This window comes from Acipenser ruthenus, chromosome 11, assembly GCF_902713425.1.
Source record: "Acipenser ruthenus chromosome 11, fAciRut3.2 maternal haplotype, whole genome shotgun sequence".
Taxonomy (NCBI): domain Eukaryota; kingdom Metazoa; phylum Chordata; class Actinopteri; order Acipenseriformes; family Acipenseridae; genus Acipenser; species Acipenser ruthenus.
The window spans coordinates 7883583-7908048 of NC_081199.1; the positions used below are offsets into that span (position 1 = coordinate 7883583).

The following is a 24466-nucleotide window of genomic DNA, read 5'->3' on the forward strand; positions in this document are numbered from 1 at the left end:
GAGAGTTTGACAGCAGAATCAACAGCTATAGCGGTGGAGACGGGCCTGTGGACTTGCAGACCCCTAAACCCGGGTCTTCTGTGTTGTCAGGCTGACTAGTGTAACCAGCCTTTGTTGGTAACAGTCTCACGCTCTGATCCCGTGAGTTAAAACAATGCTTGGATTGTTATTTAAGAAGTACATGGAAAAGTTTTTTTTAAACTAGTCAAATACCAGATTTGGGGTCAATTGAGAATTTAATTGAAATTCATAAATCAATTCAAATTAAAATGTGATCAAGTGGGTAACTGGAATTGAATTGGTTTTGAAAAAAAAAGAAAGCTATATAATTGGAATTGAATTGGATTTGACATATTAATTATCAATTCTATTTGAAATCCAATCCTTAAATAACATGTATTTTGCACAAAAACTTTGCCTTAAATTGTGGAATAGCATTCATAGTGTATGAGGAATCATGAACCAAAAATGGAGCTACCATGTTACCAATGACTGATTTGAACCAATCAAAGTGCTTTACTGTGGAGCGCAAAGCACTTTGACTAGTTCAACTCATTGGTTCTGTCAATCATTGCCAGCACATGGTAGCTAAACCTGTTGATTAATTGAGCCTGGCTCAATGGCCAACACACCTGTATGTAAATCACACTTCTGTGAGTTTTGTGAGTAGTTTTTAAAAAAAAAAAACTGTCCATAACCAGTCCTGTTCTAAAATCGCTTGGTTAATACGGCCCTCTATTTGGAATTTGACCACATAGATTTAAAATAATTGAAATTTGCGATAAGAGAATTTGAATTTAATTTGAATTGGGAAAACAAAATTGTATTGGAATTGCTGGATTTGAAGAGGGAAGGGAATTGAATTGAATTAGTGGAATTGACCCCAGCTCTGTCAAATACATAGTAAGCATTATTTTACTGCGTGCATAATTAAGTACCTGTTCACTTGTCACGTGGTTACACGCTTGCTCGACATTTACTGAGAATAACTACCGTAATTGCACTTATTATTACACAGCAGAATAAAATGGATCAGTTCGTAACATTGACTCGGCTACCATAATTAGTAATGCATGTATGTGCCAAACACCATTGTACATCACACATATTGTGATTAATAATGAATCTGTAAACGGTTTACATAAATGTTGTTGCTAACTACACAGCAACAACGGGTTGCATTACTGTTTTTCACATTATATGCCCTTAAAAAAAATCTAAAGTAGCGTTTTTTAAGTGATATTAGAGTTAATACATGTGTTTTTGTAACAAAAGGACACTCGATGATGTTTTTGTAACAGAAAGAACTCGATGATGTGTGCTGCCAGGGTTTGCCTCGGTCCCGGCTTCCTTCTAGCCAGTAGGTCTCTGAAGCTGAGCCTTGCGCGGTGTCAGCTCACGGGAGCAGCGCGATGGAAGCACTCCGCCTCTCCACCTTACAAAGCAGTTGTATTTGATATGGGAGGCGTTCTTCTTCCATCGCCTTATCAGAAGGCCACAGGTAATTCCATAAATCTTGGCTATTGAGCACATGGTATGTAATGTAGATTTTGAAAGAAACTCTTGTTTTTAGCATACTAGTTTAAAGAAAGCTTTCTTTACATGTTCACCGTCAGGGAGTCATGCACTTCCGAATCCTAATCTGCCACCACCCTTTAAACTCCTTCTTTGCAGTCATTAACCAGCCAGCTGCTTCCTCAAAGGAGTGCAGCCAGCGACAGGCTTTGACCTCAAAGACACTTCGGAGGTGAAATGACCTGGGAAGTGCAAGAGTAACAGACTACCTGAAAGTGAGGCATGCACACTGAGAGCTATACCTCATGTTTGGAACCATGAAGCTGTTTAGGGCTTGGTAAGGTTTGTGAGAGTGTGTTTTTGTTCCTAGAGTGGGAGTTGCAGCATGGCGTACCTGCAGGCACTATAGTCCAAGCAATCCGAACAGGTGGAGAAGGCAATGCCTGGATGAGATACATGAGAGGAGAGCTGAGTGCTGCACAATTCACACACGCCTTCGGAAAGGAATGTGCAGCTATAGTAAGAACACTTATCTTAGCACTACATTTACTCCTAGTGAAGAGAAGATGCTGCCGTCTGCTGTTTTCATGTTAATCCCTGAAGACAAAGCGGGGCTCGGTTCAAAGCTTCTAACCTCAAGGTTGCAAAGCGAGTAATAAACCTCATAACCACACATCAAGAGCAACTTGGTATGGGTTTCAAAGTTGTCTTTCTTCTTGTTGCTTCGAATCATTTTGTAAGTCCTTTGGTGTTTCAGTCATCACATCCTGGTGACGTTTTAAAACTCAAAGGCGTCTCCTCTGTGAGTGCAGCTGGTACATCAGCAGTCCATTATAGGGGTGCTTTTAACATCTCACTTTTAAAAAGTGATTTGGCTTATGTTACAGGTGCTCTATAATAGTGCTTGTCCTGTCTCTCTCTCTCTATCCAGGCAGGCTGTCCTGTCCCAGTGAACTCCTTCCTGTCTGATCTGACCTCCGGCCCCATGGCTCAGCAGAACCCAGCCATGTCCGAGGCAATCCTCTGTATCCGAGCAGAGGGGCTGAAGACAGCTGTGCTGAGCAACAACTTCTACCTGCAGCATGGGCACAGCTACCTGCCCCTGGACAGGACCCAGTTCCATGTGGTAAGCGGGACTGGTGCTGTTAGTTCATACCGCATATACAATGTGATTATATCATACACAGAAACATGTTTCATTTTGTATTCCATAAACTCTGAACTATATGAACTAACATAGGTCCAGAAAGATAGTAGTATCGGAAAGATAACGCCACTCAAAATGGCTCACCAGTAAACTACCGAACACGTTTCCAGCTTTTCAGTTTCACAGGCGTATTTATTGAATCAACACTTCCTCTGTGTTTTTAAGGTTTATTTTGCCAGGTTATTGGTGAACTCCTGATGGATTACTGTCCCTTTTTTTGCCCAGTCTCTTTGCAATGCTGTTTTGACTGTACTCGTGTTATGCTTGTTCAGATTGTAGAGTCATGTCGCGAAGGGCTTTGCAAGCCAGACCCCCGTATTTACAGGCTGTGTGTCGACCGCCTCGGGGTCCTTCCAGAAGAGACGGTCTTCCTGGACGATGTTGGTCAGAATGTGAAGGCAGCGGCTCAGCTGGGCCTCCGCACAATCAAGGCGAGTGAGTGACTCCCGTCACAGCAGTGCCGAATAAATACACACCTGCAGGCCCTTTGCACACACTTTTTGTACTGAAATATCAATGCTCTTTTTTAAAATGCCAGGACAAACTGTTTGAGTTATTGTATTATTACTTTTTAAACTGATTTCAGGTGTTTAAAGAAAGTGTTGGATTTTTTTTTTCTTGAAACATAACGAAAGGCAACATTTTTCATATCTCTAACTCTGTATTTAAACCTGTAGCTGGCAGGCACAAATCGTCCCAATTTCTGAATGTGCTGAGACCCATCAGTGTTGCTGTGTGACTGTAAGAGGTGATGTGGTGTCTGCTGTTTCAGGTTGAAGACCCCGCAGTGGCAGTGCAGGAGCTGGAGGGCTTGCTGGGGTTCCCTCTGCGAGGGTTTGTCCCCGGCACTCGGGCTGTCAGGAGAGGGATGGACATCCCAGTGGATCCCCTCAGACAATACCTGCAGCGTGTCCTGCCTCTCTCCTCAGCAGGTACACACCACTCCCTGCACTTCCACATCCAATACCCTTCAGTTAGATGAAGTAATACTTGATATTACACCTGCACAGGGGTTAGACAACTAAACACCTGCTGCAAAATAGTAGCAGCAGTAGACCACTGGCAAGAAGCAGGGTACAGAAACGCTGCTGCAAATGGGTGCCACTGAGTGCTGTTTTGGTCATCTATAGCCATGCTATGGCAACACCCCCAGTGATGCAAACCATACCTTCTGTACAGTACTATCCTCTTTCCCTTGGTCTACTGAGGCTACCTGCTTTCTTTCATTGTTGTATGACACATGTTGTGTCAAGCTGGTCAAGTCAAGTCAATGAACATTATTTGGATGCGAGTTGGATAACCGTATATGTATGTGTTTCAGAGTCTCTGACTCTGCGGCAGTTTAGTCACGGCCAGTCCAACCCCACTTACCTCCTCAACACTGGGGAGCGCCATCTCGTCCTGAGGAAGAAACCACCGGGAGCACTGCTGCCCTCCGCACACGCTGTCGAGAGGGAGTTCAGGTGGGCTTTCTTTCTTTCTTTCTTTCTTTGCAACACATATACAGTATTCTCTGCACTCCTATGCTGTAGTGCCTTTACTGAAAATCTTGAGCCTGACTTTCAGAATGTATATTTTTTTATATGAGGCAGAAGCTGTCAAATTCCTGCCAGTCAGAGGATATCAGATGTAGGCTAACAGAATGTATTTCCCATTCCAGTTACCAATATTCAAACTGAAAATGTAATCCGTTGACAGTTATTAGTAGAAGGAGTCGATATGTGCTGTGTTTTGTGCTCTGTGCAGAGTGATGAAGGCTCTGGGGGATGCTGGAGTTCCTGTGCCGAAGGTGCTTGCTCTTTGTGAAGATCCCAGGTATGTCACACAGTACTGTGTACGATGAGGCACGTATCAGCTGTATATAGGAGGTATGAACTGCAGTGCTCCTTCACTAAGACATCCTTTACTGAAACCCCAACCACACAATACACCAACCCACCCCCCTCTAAACCAACACATTCTGATTGCTGTCAGTCCCTTTCAGTTTGGAGACTCTCTTCATTACAACCAGCTCCCTATTAAGACCGTACTGTTTGCGTTCACGGTCGTTGCTTTTGGTCAAAGTAGTTGTTGTTATTTTTCCTTTTGATCAAGAAAATAGTGCAGACTGCCCTGTGGAAGGCCTTGCTAAACCGGCCCCTTTGTGCTTCTCCCCCAGCGTCATTGGCACACCCTTCTTCCTGATGGAGTACTGTCCGGGGAGGATATTCAAGGACCCGTCTCTGCCGGGGCTGTGCCCAGACGAGAGGAGAGAGGTTTACCAGGCCATGAACCGCGTCCTCTGTCAGATTCACAGCGCTGATATCAGTGCAGTCGGGCTGCAGGACTATGGGAAATCTGGTGAGGGTGATGCAGGGAGCCACAGCACACTGAGAGAGCTAGTAACACATACCAGAAATTAAACAGAGCTGTCTCCTTCTAACCAGGGCGTCAATCGAAGTACAAAGTCTGTCAAAACCTGCTGTGTAATGTGAAGATGTAAGGTTGTTGTGACCTGAAGCAGTGTGTTGGTCATTACCACAATTCATATGGACCAGTTGCTGCAGTCCATTCCTGTACATGGGTTTAAACACTCAAATTCTGAGCTGCATGGAAACTAATAAATATGTATGGTGTGTCTGCTTATTTCTTACTAATACCTGGAATGGCTCATCCTGCTATACAATGGGAGTCTTAAAGTATTTGTGCTCGGCTTACATCAGCACAGTACAGTCTGCTGCTTGACCTCTCTGTTCTGCCAGGTAACTACATTGAGCGGCAGGTGCAAACCTGGACCAAGCAGTACCGAGCCAGCGAGACGCAGCGCATCCCAGCAATGGAGAGAGTGCTGGAGTGGCTCCCACAGCACCTCCCCAAGCACGAGAGGACTGCTGTGGTGCACGGAGACTTCAGGTAACAAGCTGTCCAGGGCATGCTCCTCTTAACATCATTCCTTCAGCGATTCTTACCAGAGCCACCATCCGAATGTAGTGGAACTGTTCTGAATGGTACTTCAGATGTCAAGAATAGAGGATAAGAACAGAATGTTGCCCTTTGACCTTGGAACTGTAGTGACAACATTCTAAATACATTCAGTTTCTAAAATCCACTTTAATCAGATGAAGGTTTGGGAATACTGTATATTTAAAAAAAGTGAGAAGTCACTGTTGATAAAGTTCAAATGCATTTTATAAGCTGTAATGCCCCGAATAGATCTGTCTTTTAATGGACAGCACAATAGTTTATTTTGCAGTGTCCTGGCTTGGATCAAATAGCTGCCTGTGTGTCTGTCTTGGCGTAGAGGCAATATGGGCTCGGATCATCTTTATATACCATTTCCTGGTGTAACACCCAACTCCGAATCTCCTGCAGCTTCCAGGTAGTTTTAAAGGAGCTCAATGTAATCCCTCCCCGTTTCCCTCAGGCTGGATAACCTGATTTTCCACCCGGAGAAGCCAGAGGTGCTGGCAGTGCTGGACTGGGAGCTATCCACGCTGGGGGACCCCATTTCCGACCTGGCTTACAGCTGCCTGGCCCATTACTTGCACCCCGATTTCCCAGTTCTCAAAGGTAAACACACCTGCTCTGTTTATTTCCATTTTCACATCTGGTTTAAAAGAATACAAATCACTGTGACAGATTAACCAGGTTTGTGCTCCAGCGAAGTCCACTGGGAATAAAATATCGGATTATGTTCATGATTTTCCTGTTATGAATTGTGCACAGAAGTCTTGTATGCTGAGCTGTTCATTTGTGGTTTTGTAACAGCTGATTTTATCTGCAGCCGTGCAGAGTGAGCTGCAGTATGTGATCGAAGTCAGTCATGGAGGTCATTGCTGCAGGTGAAGAAAGTGACCTTGATGGATTGTGGAAAACTTCCATTTGCTACTTAGGTTTCAAATGTGCAGTTTGTATTTGTATTTGAAATCTTGATAGTTGATACTACACTAGGTGAAATGAAGTTGCTAAGCCGTTTCACCTCCGCAGTGTCTTCTGGGTCAAAGCATGTGACGAGCTCAAAGCGGTTCTGGTGCTGACATCATTGTAACAGATCTGCTTCTCTCCTGGAGGTCTCAGTGGGTGTGACCTGCCGGAGCTGGGCATCCCCACAGCAGAGGAGTATTTCACCCTGTACAGCAGCAGCATGGGGACGGAGCCCATTGACAACTGGAATTATTACATGGCCTTCTCGTTCTTCAGAGTCGCAGCCATCCTGCAGGGAGTCTACAAGCGCTCCCTGAGAGGTGGGGCTTCTGCAAGAAACGATAACTACAAGTACTAAAATTGTGCTTACTTTGTATGTATTAAATAACTCTTTCAACACTGCAGAACTGTATAGAGGTAAGAAAGATAGCTCCACTCAAAATAGCAAACCAGTCAACTATACACCTATACTAATATGCATATCTATTACCATTTTTTTTATTTGACAATATAAGAAACTATTTAATTAGGTATGCTCTAGGGTACTTTTAATACTTGCTTAAAAGACAATACACAATTTTAGGTTTTACCAGATTAGCACTAATGTTGGATATACAGTAGGTAAGGTAGTACACAGTTAGTGCTGATCTAGATCTGTGAAGCAGGCAAAAATCTGTGTTTTAAAAAAAATAAAAGCCTTCCTGCTGCTGTAGGGCAGGCGAGTTCTGCCAGTGCAGAGGTTACTGGGAAGCTGGCAGAGCGGATGGCCGAGCTGGCGTGGGATTTCGCAGTCAAGGAGGGATTCCGGGTCTTCAAATCCATTCCCGTGGGCAAACCTGGGGCTGGACCTGCCAGGGGCTACAGAGCCTGGTCTGGGCAGCAGTGGCCACAGAGATTGACCGCCACCCCTGAACACTGCGCTGCTGACCTGTCCACCAGCAGCAAAACCTCCCCTCCCCATCCCGCAAAGGGTCACCTGGTCATCTCCCCTGACGGCCTGCGGCCCCCTGTCCAGGAGCTATACCGCCACCTGCAGGAGTTCATGAAGAAGCACATCTACCCCCTTGAGCAGCAGCTTCGAGACCACCAGGTATCTGAGGACAGGTGGAGCCCACACCCTGCCATGGAGCAATTGAAGGTACCCTGCCTCAGATAGTGACCCTGCTCTGTGTGTGCAGATATTGAGCTTGATTAGCTCTTCCAGTAACTCTAAAGAGATCTAGGAATAGTAACTTAACACAGCAGGCCCCTGTCTGGGGGATGTCCATATATAAACTGAGCAGCAAAAGAAACGTATCACTTATATTTGAGCATCAAAAGAAACTTATATCACTTATATTTGGATAAAATTCACTAGATTTAATCGAAAAATGACAAACTCTGTTTTGGAGCAGGTGCAGTGACTTTTTATTGTGCTGATTTTAACAATTGACATCCCTAACATCCTAAAAGGAAAAGAGAAAATTAAAAACAAATAATAATCTGAAGCCACTTCCCCTTTGAAATAAAACCTGAAAACCCTGAACCTCTGATTGCGTTGAGAACCGTGCAGGTTGTGCTTGTGTTCAGCATCTCTGTACTCTGTGTGTGTGTGTGTCTTCAGGAGAAGGCAAAGTCTGCAGGTCTGTGGAACCTCTTCATCCCTCTAGAGGTGGATCCGGAGGGGAGGCTGGGGCCCGGGCTGACCAACCTGGAATACGCACACCTGTGTGAGACGATGGGCCGCTCGCTGTACGCTCCGGAGGTCAGATTCACTGCACCTGCGTGCCTGCTACAGAAATAAAGACCAACTCCTGTATCGTGAAATATTTTAGAAACCTGCTTATCCAATTGTGATAATACTTGGTAAGGACTTTCCTTACCACAAGTTATTGAGACTATCATATATCTGTCCAACCGTATGTATGTCACTCCTGTACCGGTGTCTAGAGAAACACTTATTCCAGGGATGGAAATAAGACTCCTATTACGTAGCAGGTTGATCCATTCCTGGTTTTACTGCGAGTTTAATAAGACAGACCTGAGATTTTTACCTATGCACTGTGGCTAATCAAGCTTGTTGTAAAACCTGGAATGAGTGAAACTGCTGTGCAATAAGAGTCTTATTTCCATCCCTGTATTCAGTTGTGATGAATTTAACACAAGCTGTTGAGTCTTTGTGTTAATGCTGCAATGGGGGTTTGCAGGTGTTTAACTGCTCTGCCCCTGACACTGGAAATATGGAGTTGCTAATTCGCTATGGGACTAACCAGCAGAGGGAGCAGTGGCTCAGGCCGCTGTTAGAGGGGGAAATGCGGTCCTGCTTCGCCATGACTGAACCACAGGTGAGTCCAACCCAACACAGTGTAGGTAATATGGAGCCAGTTGGCAACCCTGTTTTGATTCTCCAAACAAACTCAAAGCCAGATAAAGGCAACTTTTAGAGAAGAATCATAATAACGGAATATTAGAGTAACAGAACTCAGAACAACTCTGAATGACTCCATACAATAGCAAGGGAGATGTAAGGAAAACAAAACTATTAAAAAGCCATTTAAAAACAGATTTCAAGAAGAGAAAGTGTTTTGCATTATTGTTATGAGCCAAAGCACCTACATTATGGGGTTCTCTTTTTTTTTTTCTTTTGAAGACCAACTTAAACAATTGTATTTTAAGTGAAAAAACCCTCTTTCAGAAATGTTTAAGTTAAGGTAACGTCGTAGTCCAGTGGTGCTGGTCAGGGTCTCTGAATGAGCTTTACTGTACGTGTTTCTTCAATCTCAGGTGGCCTCCTCAGACGCCACAAACATTGAAGCCTCAATCACAGAAGACGGAGACTCTTACATTCTCAACGGCCATAAATGGTGGACGTCAGGTTGGGAACTTCCAGTTCTGTTTTTCAGTCCTGTAGTAAAACACAATGTTACGTCTCCTTAGAGAACAAAATGAAATGTAACATGTAACAGTATCGCTGGGACTAAATGATAAGAATGACACCAGGTTTGTCAGGTGGCACAAATGTAACTGTGTTTTGAAGCCATGGCCTGGCTTTTAGGGCTAACTTAAGCAGAATATGCTGTGTTTGATAAAAACATGTCTTTTTCTGCGTATTACTGGGTTTTAATCCGGATTTGTTTACCCTTTGTCCCCCAGGTGCACTGGACCCTCGTTGTAAGCTCTGTGTGTTTATGGGCAAAACAGACCCGAGCGCTCCTAGACACCAGCAGCAGTCTATGGTCCTGGTTCCCATGGAAACGGCAGGGGTGAAAGTCCTGAGGCCTCTCTCTGTCTATGGCATAGAGGATGCTCCAGGTGGGTAACCCCTGGCACATGCACCACATGCTTTATAATTCCATGCAGATTATTCAGCCACTTCCAGTGGACAGTTTAGCTGGCACACTGAAACACTGAAACAGGTATTTGCTCTAACCTTGGAAAAGTTTTGTTTTAATCCCCACAGTGGGTGTACTGGGTAGCTTTTAAAATGCTGTGTGGAGGGAATAAACATTTAAAGGATCTGACCAAAGCCTTCCCTGTAAGAATATAGCTTTCTGCTCCTTTTAATGTGATCTTGACGAGGATTGTAAGTCAAAGCCTCTATCCCTGACAGGACTGGTATCTCACTGCCACACTGGTTTTCCTGGCTTGTTTTGGCAGGCGGTCACGGGGAGCTGGTATTTGACAGGGTGCGTGTCCCCCGAGAGAACCTGCTGCTGGGGCCCGGTCGAGGGTTCGAGATTGCACAGGGCAGGCTGGGGCCCGGCAGGATCCACCACTGCATGAGGCTGATCGGACACTCGGAGCGATCCCTGGAGCTCATGAAGGAGAGGGTGAGGGCTTTCTGAACATACCAACATACCTGGGGCTGAACTGAACGTTTCGAAGAAACTGAATCAGTTTAGCCAAGAGCAAGGTTAAGAAAATGTTTTACCTGGGTAGTATCTGGGACAGGTTTGGGTACTATTACAGCAGGCAGGTGTTCTTGTGCTACCATAGCCCCGAGGTACAGTCCAGTGTAGTGTGACTACTGCACTGCTATTGAAGGTTAGTGGTAAACGGACGCTACTACAGGAGTTTTTCTGCCTGCAGGTGAAGTCGAGAGTGGCGTTTGGGAAGCCTCTGGCGGAGCAGGGAACGATCCTGGCTGACATTGCTGAGTCCCGCATGGAGATCGAGCAGGCCCGCCTCCTGGTGCTCAAGGCAGCTCACCTCATGGACACAGTGGGGAACAAGGTACCTGACACAGGGGGGCTCTGTCTTTTGAGGAGGATGGTCTTCAATAGAGCACGTGTTTAACACTGTCCTTGTGTGTCTGTGTGCAGGTGGCTGCTCCAGAGATCTCCATGATTAAAGCAGTGACCCCAAGCATGGCTCTAAGGGTCATCGACCGTGCCATCCAGGTAAAATCAATAGCCCAAAGCTAATCAAACTTTTAAGATACATTTTTTTTATGCCAATAATTTTTGGTCGAGTGACACTGGACAGTATATACACCAGTCTGAGATCAGTTCAGCTCTGCACATCCCAATGCCTCCCTGTTTGTGTTCCAGGCGTTCGGGGCGGCTGGGCTCAGCAATGACTACCCCCTGGCGCTGTTCTACAGCTGGGCGCGGGCACTGAGGCTGGCAGACGGGCCGGACGAGGTCCACCGGGCTGCTGTGGGCAAAATGGAGCTGAGACGCTGAACTTTTAAATGATCTTTACTATTATTCATCTAGATCTCCAATCATTTGAACCCTGTTTTTCTACCTAATTTGAATGTGGACTCACCGCTGCAAGCCGCTCCCCGATGAGGAAGATCAACGGGCACCTCTGTCCCTGTCTCTCTTCACTCAGAAGACATAGAGAATGAATTGCACCAAACTGCTGAACTCTGGAGGCAGGACCCTTATCATTAGAGGCTAATGAATTACTGATTTTAAAGTGTCCTAAGTACTTCTAATGAGGTCTGTTTGGAGCAGCCAGTTTATATGTCGGTGTAATTGAGAGCCCTTGTCATGCACCATGTTTTGGTGACTTTTGTGCCATGTATTATGCCTTTTTATAATGTTTTAATAGTACAGAAACACTTGTATATAATACTCTAATTCCCTCAGGTTTATTACAGGGAATGTTATATTGTTATAATAGACTGTACATGAAATGTTGGCAAAGGTAAAGGGTTAATTGGATATAGGTAAGATTATATTATTATCAGTGTGAATGTCTCGAAACATTAGACCACAAGTGAGTCTGCCCACTAGCAAATACTACAAGAAATAATGATCAAGTAATGTAAGCAGTAATAATGACATGAATGAGCAGTTTGTGAATGTGCTGGAGGCATACCCCCTATAAAAGTTCCCCATAGTAAAAGCATAGCATGTAATAAAACCTTGTGCAATCATGATAAAGCATTGGTACTGGAAGCATTGTAAAGACAGCAAGTTATGGTAAAGCATATTAAAAACATAGCAAACCACGGTAAACTAGGGTATATGCATAGTGTAACATGGTACACTTTTATACTGGTTACAGTATACCACTTGCAGTGCCTCAGCTTCATTTCTCAAAGCTGTTGAGATCTCAACCTTTTGCCTCCCTCAAACACACCTGCCGATTAGATCCAGGTACAGAATATTATTATTATTGGTTTGCCTTCCTGAAGAGAGCAGGGAGAGTTACTGATTAACAGAACTGTGTGTACAAGGGCCCCGCGCCTGCTGAACAGGACTGTATTCATGTGAATGAGTCTGCATTTATATTGAATCACTGTTTAGATGATGATGACAGGTGTCGTTGGTGGAACACTAGCAAATCATATTTTATTGTAAACATTTTTTTTTTTAATTGAATTTCCACCAGGTGTATTTTTATAAAGCAGGTGTTCACTTTAGTGAAAATAAATAATAATTTGAAATGGTCCCTTATTATTGTACAATGAATTTTGTCTTTGAGCACTCTGAAAATGTAGTGTCCAAAATATTTTTAGCATTTCTGCTACAACCAAACATGTGCTTGTTTGATTGAAACTGTTTTGTTAGTTAGGAAGTCATTCAAGTCCATCGCTAAATTCAGTGGAGAGCTGAAATGTCTGGTTTTACAGTAAACATATAAAATGGTTTCCAAAGTTCTTCTAAATACAATGCTGAATTGCAAATATATGTTGAATATATTCGGTTTTCACTGCAAAATCTATGCAGTTTATTGTTATGAGTTCCTGTTTGCTCCCAAACAGTCATTGGGTTATGCTGCATACTGTATGACATGTATTTGTCACCCCGGGTATTAAGAGTTCGCTGGATAATGGAAGGATTGCTTACTGTCTGGCTGTCTGTTTAAGACATGGAATGGAAATCCATGACGAAGGAGGCAAATTACCCACCACTTAAAACAAGACAGGCCGTCAGGCCGTGAGGGCTATTCCAAGCTCTCTAATCTAGTGGTAAGAACGGGGTTTATGCTGATGTAGGTACTATTAATTTATCAGACGCCAGTACGAGATTCATTGCCGCTTATCGTTTAAGCAGAGACTTTTTGCATGGTTCTTATTGTATAGCTTTTCACTGCGCTGTATGTTCCGTGTGTGTGTGTGTGTCACAGCTCAGATTTCTAATAATTTCCATACATATTCAAAGTGGAATCTATTACAGGTGAGGATGTTACGCTCCGTGCTCGCCAGTAAATTTCCGGCGATCTCTCGTCTCTCGCTCCGGGTTCCAGCGAGCCAGTACTCTGCTGCAGCGTCAATACCAGCGCCCAACATTCAGCCTGAACTTAAGTTCACTTCAATAAGGTAAATATATTAACACTACATAATGACGAAGGAGCGTGAATGTTACTAATTTGCAATAAAATACCAATGCACCGAATATTATAAATGCATTTTGAAAAATCTAAAGTTATAAAATAATGTAAAGAGGCATGAAATTCCAGTTGTGCAACAACTGCACATGCATGTACGGAGCTCAGAAGAAGGCCATCGTAGAAACAGCAAGTGACGTGAAGCTGACATTGACTTTCGGAAGACGTAAACAAGTTTTTAAAAATACATTTAAATTACCCGTACATACTGTACGTCGAAAGCAACCCCCAATACTGTACTGGACTTTATATATCGTGGAAATTATACAGTGGTACTTTTATATTTTTTGTCTATGATCCCAACCTCGAATCACTTTTATTATGTTGTATAATAATTTAGCAGACGGCGTTGTACACAAAAAATAGAAACATCTGCCAGTGCCAGTTATTGCCAGTTATTCTTGGCTCACTGATGATAAGGCCAAGTCTCAGGCAGTAATTGTCCGTGCTGCGCTTAGTCTTTAAATAATTTATATAAAATATGCAATGCAAATATTTTTAAATAGCATGTTTACACAGATAAACATGAATAAACCAAAATAAGAGAGTATAGATAGCGTCTCGTTTTGTATTAATTTGGCAGATTTATCAACACTACTCTGTTTTAAAGATCACTCATCTTCAGTACAATTATTCAGAGAAAGTGGATTCGTAACTAAATCATCTATGGCGTTTCCCTTGTCTGGTGAAATTTAAAAAAATATATATATAGAGAAAATTAAATTCTACATACTGAAATGTGTTATTTCCTTCAATAACAATCGGCGAAATTCAGTGTTTACCCGGCATATTAACACCCCGCCTCTGCTCACGAATGATTGGACAGCTGTCTTTTACTTTCCCATTGGCTACTCACTCGCCTTCAATTTTCATGCAGAATAAATTGGCAGATATTTGACCGTAAATTGGGAGATATTTGACTCTCCTATTGGTTAAACTTACTGTCAGTACCTGCAACTGAAACAGACACAGTTTATGTCCCACCTAGCTAACTTATGATTGGGCTCCTGGTTACAAGCCCTTTTCTTTAACCACTGGACCAGCTAGCCTCCTCAATGTCGAGTACGTACAAGCACAGCATAAGCGAATAGCACTTTAACAGACTGCTGTGACGCTTTTGTTGGAAAACGTGTTTAAAGCTTTATTTATTTTCCTACGCTACGACCCGCCAGAAATGTGTTCACTACCCATTAAATAACAGCTGCCGCGGGCACGATGGCCTGGCTTCGTGGGCACCACTTTGAGGACCACTGCCTTAGTCTTATACCACTGCATATTATAATGCACATTATCACTTTTTCTTTATTTATTGTCTCCTACTTTACCAGAACTACTCTGTAAACTCAGCAGACCTCGAAACAGCTCACCGAGTTTAAGGCATGTCAGATTACAGTGCTGATGAGGTATCAAATCCCAGCTTAGTTTTATCGAGTCTTAAAAGGGTTTTGCTCCTGTTAGCAGTTAGCTGCTAGCTGTGTGTCTACCCCCTTCTTTCCTAAATAATGCACATGCACGTAACAAGGGGTTTGATAGTGTTCTAGAGGGGGATACACGAGCACTCCTCGATGGTACCACCTCTATTTCCTTCAGGGCATTTCTATGTGGAAATCTGAAGTGAAGTCTGTTCCCCAGAATGGCACGTAAAGCCATGGCTGTTCTCAATAAAAACATCAGTGAAAGGTATCTATCTTGGATGAATCAGCACTGACTGAAACGGGGCTCGAAACAGAGATGCAGCTATTTATATGTCACATGAATGGAATCTTATTTGCTAAAAAAAATGTTGGTTAGTCGTGTGAGGGAAAGCAGATTACATAACTGTTGCATGTCACAGTGTTTGCATTGTTTTGTCCAGTCTCTATAACTGTATATAACGACTGTTGCAAATCGGGGTCAGTGACACCAGCTGGAAATGTATTAAGTGTTTCATGTACTCTATACAATACATCAAAACTAACATGTGCTGTGATGCAAATCATTTTTATTTATTTTTTTCAATAAATGATTTCATTCCCTGGATGGGAAGTCTGTTCAAAGTGCAGAGTCATTGGATCTTTGTTCAGAATTGCATTGCATCATGTGACACTGTGCCTTTTTACACAAGGTATTGTTGCTGGGTAAAAAGGCACCTTTTCTTCCTTTTAAGGACAAAAAGCATGTGGTTCATCTTGCATTCAGTTTCTCTGTAGGCTGCTATAAGATTCCTGAAAAAATGAAAGACGTGTTATTCTTTTTAAAGACTTGTTGCACTCTAATGCCTTTATTCCTATTTACCTAATCATCTTTATCTACTAGAACATCTTTACTTTTTGTTTTGTAACTTGTTTTTCTTTATTTTAAAAAAGGGTGTATTTTTCATGAGAGAGCAGCTTGTCTGTTTTTATCTTATCTAGTTGCTGTATTTGTTCATGTATTCACTGCCATGTACTGGACTCTGCCCCCACTTTTCAGTTGTCAAAAGTAATCTTTTTATTAATTCATTTTTAACATCCAGGGGTTTTACCCTTCCAGATTACAGTTTGAAAAGCTGGGAGCCTAGGTCTCTCCATGCACCCTTATCCAAGTTGTGATTGCTTTCACTCAAGGCAGATGTAGATAAAGCAGTAAAGGCTGCGAAGCAGGCCTTTAGACTGGGATCGCCATGGAGACGGATGGACGCCTCCCACCGGGGACTCCTGTTGAACCGATTGGCTGACCTGATCGAGAGAGACTCCGCCTATCTGGCTGTGAGTACCTAGTTACACGTTACTTTTGATGAAACCCTCATTATTCACACAGTACTGTATTCGGAGGGTTACACTAAGAATTAACTCTGTCACAAACCTGATGTGCCACTCTATATTTGACCTATCAGCAGGTCAATGACTGCTAGTTCAAGTGAGCCTGACTCCTCTGTACAGTTGTTAAGAAGCTGGGCTGACAAGCACGAGGTAGTGGTTCTGCGACCCAGTCTCCTTTACATTGGGTTGAAAACCTGTTGATTCCCACATCAGTGTTTAACACTGGCACCGAGTGCTGGACCTCTTCAGTATGTTCATTGAAAACACCTACTGTAAGATAAATAGTTCCACTAGTGCTCCCTGTTAGTTAAATACAATGTTTTGTGGCAGATAACTGTTCCTGGCATTCTACTTCATCTTGGACGCTGCTTATCTTTTTCTTTGAGTCACAGAGTACGTACAGGGCGAAGGCCACCGACTCAGTTTAGCAGATGGTTGTACTGTATTATCACTGACTGAAGTAAAGCCTAGCAGGATTGCCAGATACAGTAGGTGCATTTACACTAGCGTTTCGGAATCTTTCCGATAAGATTATGGGACATTCTGTACAGGAACGGTGCCTTTACACAGGAGCAGACTCTGAGCATGCATACTTTGAAGGGGAAAGAAAAAAAAAAACGCTGACGCCCTGCTGTAATGATGACATAAACGTATTATCAATACTTAATATTAAATATATAGAAATGCGTTACACTTACTTTTTTAGATGCTAAGAGTTGGAGTTTAAATTTGCTTGTGTTCCCGCTTTCAATTCCAGTGCTTAAATGAAAAGGCAGCGCTGTGATGACGTTCTGGTTAGCGTGCAGTGCCCGCTGGGTATTTTCTGCAATCTTTCCAGACTGAAAAAAAGAGAGCGGAATCCATCCTCTTGTCCTCTCATTCCGGAATGCGAACTCAACATTTGAGAGGATAAGAGGATGGATTCCGGAACGTGCTCAGCAGCTTTTACACGAGCAAAAAGAGACCATAAAAAACCAAAATTCATTTCTTCCTGCTCCTTCAGACTCTGGAGACCCTGGACAATGGCAAACCGTATACAATTTCCTACAGCGTCGACCTACCGTTGGTTGTGAAGTGCTTAAGGTATAGATTGTTCTTGCTGTATTCTTTATAAAAGTTTAATTGACTAAAAGGTTAGTTAATTTGCACAGTAAAGCTCTAGATTTGAGTCCATCCTATAGAAAAACATGATTTAACCTGATCATTTTATGGTGGTAAACAGGAAAATAATTTCAAACCAAGCAACCTGAAAAGAACCAAGGACCATATATGTACACTGCTGTGCAAAAGACTTCGAAACATTCAGGAGTTACAATATATATCGATGTTATGAGCATCAACAATTTACTCAAAACCTCCACTAGTGTTTTCCACTATTATAACAACTTCGACTGTAGGAGGCTGTGTGGTCCAGTGGTTAAAGAAATGGGCTTGTAACCAGAAGGTCCCCGGTTCAAATCCCACCTCAGCCACTGACTCATTGTGTGACCCTAAGCAAGTCACTTGACCTCCTTGTGCTCCGTCTTTCGGGTGAGACGTAATTGTAAGTGACTCTGCAGCTGATGCATAGTTCACACACCCTAGTCTCTGTAAGTCGCCTTGGATAAAGGCGTCTGCTAAATAAACTAATAATAATATTAATACAGCTTAGTTTGGGTGAGAAGAAACCAAGCTTGTCATTTAGCAATCTTTAATTCACATTGATCAGAATCTTCAATAACTTGTGATCACAACTCAAAGTAAACTATACATGAGCAGCTAATATGAGGTGCTGTAGTAGCTAATCCATCACATTTACCCAGTATTTACCCACATATTTGAAATGCAGTTTACAAAAGAGTAACAATAAAAATCTTAATTTTTTTTACCACTCTAGAACAACTATATTAGTCAGTTTGAAGTTCTGTGCATCTCTTGGTCCCAGTTATGTTTAACTGGGTGAAACTAAGGCAATTCTCTAGTTACTGATATAGAGTTCAGGTTGTGGATGAAATACTGGATGCATGTTATTTGGCTGTTTTTCACAGATCTGGTGATTGAATGTTTTCCTCTTTTCTTTGGCACAGGTACTACGCTGGCTGGGCTGACAAGAATCATGGAAAGACCATTCCCATAGACGGAGACTATTTTTGCTACACCCGCCACGAGCCAGTGGGTGTGTGCGGCCAGATCATTCCAGTGAGTAAAGTGAGAGGAGCGGGACCAGGTGTCTGGGGGACTCTGTGTATACAGTGCGGTCAGGAATATAGCTTCCCCTGCCTCTTACCAGGACCTGTTAGCATGTTTGTGATCCAACAAAATAGCATCATGGTTTAATAACTGAATCTCCGGGCACCATCATTAATAAAATCATCATTTTTAGATTTGAGCATTTAAAAATATTCAAGGGGCATGCACATACTCATATGATTACTCATATGATTCAACTGTTCATTAAATCTTCAGAAAAGTTTGTTTAGGAATTATGAACTGGTTATATGCAAATAAAGACAAATACAGGGTCATGCATAATTTGCGCAACATTGATGTTTTGCACTGTTTTTGGTTCTACTTAACTGTTGACTTTATTGAGCAACCCTGAGGTTGGCAAACAGCAGGTCACATGTCATCTTACATGTAACCTCCAGTTTTTGCGATACTCCGACAATGCTGTGTGAAATATGAATCCCCCTGTATGTACATTCCTGCCTTGTTATTTCACATCAGGGAAATCTAGAAAATGGAATTAGTGAAGGAACCTTATACAGTAAAGTATTAGAAATGTAAACATTTTTGTGGACATGGTAGAGCCGTGCATTAAACAAATGAATGCTCAAATTGTGAAATAACATGTACTGTATATAAATGAATGTAGGTCAGGGTAACGGAGCAGTTCAGGCTAAATTGGACACAAGCTCAGGTGTAAGCAGTGAAGCTCAAAGCAAGGCCTGAAATAGCTTTTGAGTGCTGTCCAATGAGAGTGTGTGATCCAGCTGCTAATGCCGCTCTGCTTGCCTCTCCTTGCCAGTGGAACTTCCCATTGCTGATGCAGGCATGGAAGCTTGGGCCGGCTCTGGCCACAGGCAACACAGTGGTGATGAAGGTGGCTGAACAGACGCTGCTGACCACTCTGTACGTGGCCAGCCTCATCAAAGAGGTGAGTCCCTGGTCTTCCCAGACACAGACGATGCTGTAGCGTGCAGCCTCAGGGTTAGGCTTGGAAGCGCAACTCTGAACATGCAAATAGAGCTTTCAGTATTTTGATGCACTTCCCAAGCCAGAGTAAAGAGCTTTATTCAGGTCTGCTGATCCTCCCCCAGATAGCAGCACTAGTGATTTTGATATTGCCAGTAGGAAAACACTTTGGCCAATGTTGTCTAATGGGATTGGTTGTTATACAGTGCCGCAGCCAGCAGGTGGGGATATAGATGCCAACTGTGTTTTAGATTCAATTAAAAAAGGTTTAGCTGGCCAGCAGGTGGGTGTAATGTGTTAAGTATTCAGCAGTGAGCTGGAGATGTCAGAAGCTGTCTGTGTGTGGATTTATTGGTACTTTTATTAGACTACCTTCTCCTAACCTTCTCCCTGATCCTTCAGGCGGGGTTCCCTGAGGGGGTTGTGAACATTGTTCCGGGGTACGGCCACACAGCCGGCGCGGCCATTTCCTCCCACATGGACATCGACAAGGTGGCCTTCACCGGGTCCACAGAGGTCAGTGCGCACTGCAGATCCGGGCTGCAGAATTAATGATTGCATCAGAGGAGTTGATGTTTCAGAAACTGTAAAGTCTTTATATATGTTGAAAATTAAAGTAATCAAACTTCTCACTGTTGGCTAGAACACATAACCACAAAATATCTTGGGGCCGCAATTATTCTGATACTGATGGCTCCACCAGCAGAGTGTAACATTGTGTTGTATCCCCTGCAGGTTGGTCAGCTGATCCAGCAGGCAGCGAGCAGGAATCTGAAGAAGGTGACCCTGGAGCTGGGGGGGAAGAGCCCCAACATCATCCTGTCAGATGCAAACTGTGAGTTTTCTTGTTTGAATGTTTCCTTCTGTGACAGCTTGTGCCTTTATATTTGGGGAACAGAACCAGCACAACACAATTCCCAGTGTGGTAGATCACATTGATTGTAGCAGTGACACCTTCATCACATTATAAATCTCATATCAGAAATCAACCAATAACAGTGAAGTATTTGCCAAAATTCCAGCATCCTGTGTGCAGGTCCTGTGCCTAATACCCTTTGTAAAATACATCCTCCTATCAACCACTCTTTCTACAAACTTTTAAAAGCCCAAGTTCATCCAGCCGCACTTGTTTTTAGTAAATAGTCTCACCACGACACAGCACCTGTAGGCCTACACATTATTCAGGGACTGTGGCAGTTGATTTTGGACTGAATCGTGTCACGGCCTGGGTAGGATAAAAGTTTTGTTTTACAAAAACACATTTTCTTTTTGTTTTTAAAGCTATTCCCGAGTACAATCTTAATTTGTGTGATTTATTATAAGTTAATATGTTGTGTGTATTGTATGAGACGTCATTCCACTGAGTTTTAACAGCCAGAACTGCTCAGCTTGTCTTTGTGGTCCTGTAACACAAACTGCATGAGATGACATCTCTTAAACAATAAGAGAATCCCAGGAGTTGCTGAGCCCTGTGCCCTATCTCCACAGTGGAAGATGCTGTGGAGCAGGCCCACTTCGCTCTCTTCTTCAACCAGGGCCAGTGCTGCTGTGCTGGCTCTCGCACCTACGTGTAGGAGGACGTCTACAACGAGTTTGTGGAGCGCAGCGTGGAGAGAGCCAAGAAGAGGGTCGTGGGGGACCCGTTCAGCCTGCAGACAGAGCAGGGGCCGCAGGTACAGCTAGACAATGAGGGTCCAGTTACCCGTATGTTGCAATCGGTCAAAACCCAAAAGAATCATCCGAAGATCGTTTTCTTGTTCCCTAAATGACAATAACTACTGTAGGATTTTGTAATGAAATACCAGCCTTCATTGAAATGGATAGTGGAACTGAAAATCCTCTGCAGAGAACCTGCACGTTCTGATAAACCTCCAAATGCATACATAGCACTGTACTAGTTCTTTAACATGTGGCTATTTACCGAAGTCAGATTGATCCCTGGCTCTCTGATGCAGGTGGATGAGGACCAGTTCAAGAAGGTCCTGGGCTACATCAGCGCTGGGAAGCGCGACGGGGCCAAGCTGATGTGTGGCGGTGGAGTGGCGGCAGATCGAGGATACTTCATCCAGCCCACCATCTTCGGAGAGGTCAAAGACAACATGACCATCGCCAGGGAGGAGGTACAGGCAACACAACCAGTATCACCAATCTGAGCTATACTGGCGCTGAGCTGGCACTGCCAGTGACCGAAGGTGAGCCTTGGCTTTATTACCAGTCAACTCAAGACAATTTAACAGACAGTTAGGCAATGGTCCTCTTTACTACACAGATGAAGGCATTTTTGTTTATTTGACCTCCAGGCATAGACTATTGAAAAATATTTTCCTTGCAGCACTTTCAAAAGATCTAAGTGAAGTTTTCATTTGGCCCTTTGCAGATCTTCGGACCGGTGATGCAGATCCTGAAGTTTAAGACGCTAGAGGAGGTGATTGAACGAGGCAACGACACTCAGTACGGGCTGGCTGCTGCCGTGTTCACGAGAGACATTGACAAGGCACACTACATCTCTGCAGCACTGCGGGCCGGCACTGTCTGGTAAGAGATCCAGTGTCACACAGCTCACAGCACAGATTGAGGACCGCTGGTAGGATGCTTCAGAATCAGTTCGTGGATTACCTTCACATTTTTATGAATAACGTGATCTTTTATTATTTATTTTTTTTACTTCACGCAGGATAAATTGTTACGATGTGTTTGGTGCCCAAGCCCCATTTGGTGGCTATAAGGCTTCTGGGAATGGACGAGAGCTCGGAGAGTATTCTCTGGAGAACTACACTGAAGTGAAAACTGTGAGTGTTCGATTGACCATTTTTTTTTTTTTGCAGTGTTTGCATTAAATAATGAAACATAGATATTGTTGTTTGGTACATTTTGTATCGCAGGAATTGGGGATTGTAATCAATATTTGCTGTGATAGTTGAGGTAAACTTTGGAAGACAGCAACAGATGATTATATTTTTGTGTGAATATGAGCAGGGTCACAAGAATACTGCAGTTAATAAAATCTGTTTTTTTTTGTTTTTTTTCAGGTGACAATTAAAGTCCCCCAGAAGAACTCCTAAACCAGCTGGATCTTAAAAGAAAAGATTGTGTGAAGAAACTGAGCTTTCAGCTTTCCCTCATCCTTTTAAGTTTTCTATTCAGGGGTTTTCAAATGTTGGAGGGTTGTGAAGAATGTTCTCGTGAACACCTTTGTGGTTCACATCAGATACTGTGGTTGCTTTTTGTTCAATGCATAATGTTTGGCGCTGCAGATTTTTTTTTTTTTTTTTTCAAAATTAAAAAATCTAGTAAGCTCTACACCTTTTCAGTGCTGCTTAAATAACTTTTAATAATATTAACCAGATTCCAAAATGTGAATATACTTTAATATAAAAAAAACCAAAACACTTGCATGCTTTACGTATTTCTAAACAAATTGTAGCTTCGGGAGGATTTCTCCTAGATTTTGTTTCTTCAATATAAACAGTGATATCAAATATACCAAAGCTCTGAAATACATCTTGCTTTTGGCCACTTTGATATATAGATATATTAGGAGTGCAACAATTAATCGATGCATCTGTCCTAAAATTTCCCGAGCTTCGATTACATATTGGTGAATCGATCCATCAAATTAGAACCCTGTTTAAAGTCTCCTGTTGTCTGTTTGCATTAAAACCTTGAGTGTGTGAGAGTGCGCTTCTTTTAGTGCTAGTACGGTAGATTAGCGCGTTGCTAGGATACACACTTTAGGCATCTACATTTGTGTGGACAATCCACATCTGAAGTAGGCTTATTGTTTTATTGATTTAAAAATTAAGGCAATACTTTATTTTTGTATTTCTTTTTTTATAATCGGAAGTGTGCTAATTTGAATATAGTTTTCCCTTTGTTCAACTAGTATGCACAACAGTGTTTTTAGTTATTAGATCTTCTGTTAAAAAAATGAATGCATTATATTTTAAATTTCTATCATAGTGTGGAAAGGATAATAGCAGTGTACTGAGCACCAGCAGCCAAAAGCATTCTGTGCATAGCCTTGATCTCTAAATTCCCTGCACAATTCTTACAGTATGAAAGCCCCCTGTTTATTTGAATAGTTTAGAAATCATTCACATTCAGATGTTGGCAAGATGTAATTTTGAATACTGTCTTCAGTTGAATTAACTTTCAAAGGACTTTATGCAGATTTTATTTTGGTGACATTTGTGTATGTTGAAATAAAACTAATTTCTGATATATGCCTATATGTACATATATATTTTTTACTGTGAAGGTATTCATTTGAATATGTTGTATCCAGTGCTGGTGGTGAAGGATCCTTATCAATTTCTGGAGAAGTCCTTAGCATGTTAACTATACAAGTAAAACATGGTAAGGGCTTACTAAAAGCATGGTAAAACCATTAAAAATAAAAATCCTACATAGACACAACATCAATCAATGCATAGCATCCTTGTACTTTTTTGTGTTTGTATTCATGCATTCGTGTTATTTTCCTAGGGAGGTGTGACTTAGTCCTGCAGATATGAATGAATCACTTGAAGCAGCGAACAGGTCCTTGCTGTGCTTGGTACAGCTGACTAATGCCTGCTCTTTTACAAGAGCTCTGCAGGGTCACACATGACACATCTGGGTCTAGTTCTGTTTGAATGCCATTAAACCTCCCTCAATGAATTTAAGTATCTTGTAATGCTAAACTGGGCGCAGGATAAAACAACCCTGATGATAAAAGGAGACCTGAAACGTATTAGCTAGAAATGAATCAGGGCAATGTGTACCAATAAGATTTTGTGTCTGTCTTGCAATCCAATATGCTACATCCATAGTAATTATTGTTGCACCTCATATGTTTGACATTGGGTTGTCTAAGCTGTTTTATTGACTTTTACATTTTACACCCAGAAATATGGCTGTGTAACAGCGTGTACTGTATAACAAAGTGTAATCGATATAACGGTATGTAAGTTCTATATTCACCCAGGTCGGTATTCTCCCAGGAAAGGTTGTCCTCTTAAAAAATATACACGAGGATCAGGAGGCGTGGTTCTTTCCCGGTTAAATGACGCAATGAGGGAAGGTT

The 24466-nt window shown here is 42.6% G+C and overlaps 2 protein-coding genes across 6 annotated transcripts; both read left to right on the plus strand.

Moving 5' to 3' along the window:
• Nucleotides 1-4: 4 nt before the first annotated feature.
• On the plus strand, nucleotides 5-12507 carry LOC117426972 (acyl-CoA dehydrogenase family member 10-like). 5 transcript variants are annotated; one of them, XM_059033228.1, is made up of 21 exons: nucleotides 5-141; nucleotides 1302-1501; nucleotides 1886-2034; nucleotides 2447-2641; nucleotides 2995-3153; nucleotides 3495-3654; nucleotides 4044-4185; nucleotides 4469-4537; nucleotides 4881-5062; nucleotides 5464-5614; nucleotides 6126-6271; nucleotides 6772-6945; nucleotides 7339-7763; nucleotides 8229-8369; nucleotides 8812-8949; nucleotides 9389-9479; nucleotides 9758-9916; nucleotides 10262-10434; nucleotides 10694-10837; nucleotides 10927-11004; nucleotides 11155-12507. In XM_059033228.1, exons 2-21 carry the CDS (start codon nucleotides 1312-1314, stop codon nucleotides 11287-11289), a joined length of 3201 nt encoding a protein of 1066 aa, XP_058889211.1. In that variant the 5' UTR covers nucleotides 5-141; nucleotides 1302-1311; the 3' UTR covers nucleotides 11290-12507. The 5 variants fall into 5 exon arrangements, with proteins under 5 accessions (XP_058889211.1, XP_058889213.1, XP_058889215.1 ...); XM_059033229.1 differs by lacking the exon at nucleotides 5-141 and adding an exon at nucleotides 682-903; XM_059033231.1 differs by lacking the exon at nucleotides 5-141 and adding an exon at nucleotides 1675-1790 and having other exon boundaries at nucleotides 1366-1501.
• A 556-nt stretch (nucleotides 12508-13063) lies between these two features.
• Nucleotides 13064-23622, plus strand: LOC117426210 (aldehyde dehydrogenase, mitochondrial-like). The gene is given in 12 exon segments (XM_059033233.1): nucleotides 13064-13379; nucleotides 16033-16173; nucleotides 17231-17310; nucleotides 18294-18405; nucleotides 19235-19363; nucleotides 19804-19917; nucleotides 20137-20236; nucleotides 20890-21074; nucleotides 21357-21521; nucleotides 21779-21936; nucleotides 22076-22190; nucleotides 22431-23622. Coding segments are annotated over 11 exon segments (1266 nt in total). The 5' UTR covers nucleotides 13064-13379; nucleotides 16033-16098; the 3' UTR covers nucleotides 22464-23622.
• The last annotated feature ends 844 nt before the right edge of the window (nucleotides 23623-24466 follow it).

Excerpts from the sequence above, each read along its gene's own strand:
- LOC117426972 (XM_059033228.1), top strand. The coding sequence starts at position 1,312 with ATGATGTGTGCTGCCAGGGTTTGCCTCGGTCCCGGCTTCCTTCTAGCC. Across the intron at positions 8,370-8,811 it reads GCTCGCTGTACGCTCCGGAG|GTGTTTAACTGCTCTGCCCC; the intron begins GTCAGATTCACT and ends GGGGGTTTGCAG. Across the intron at positions 9,480-9,757 it reads CCATAAATGGTGGACGTCAG|GTGCACTGGACCCTCGTTGT; the intron begins GTTGGGAACTTC and ends TTTGTCCCCCAG.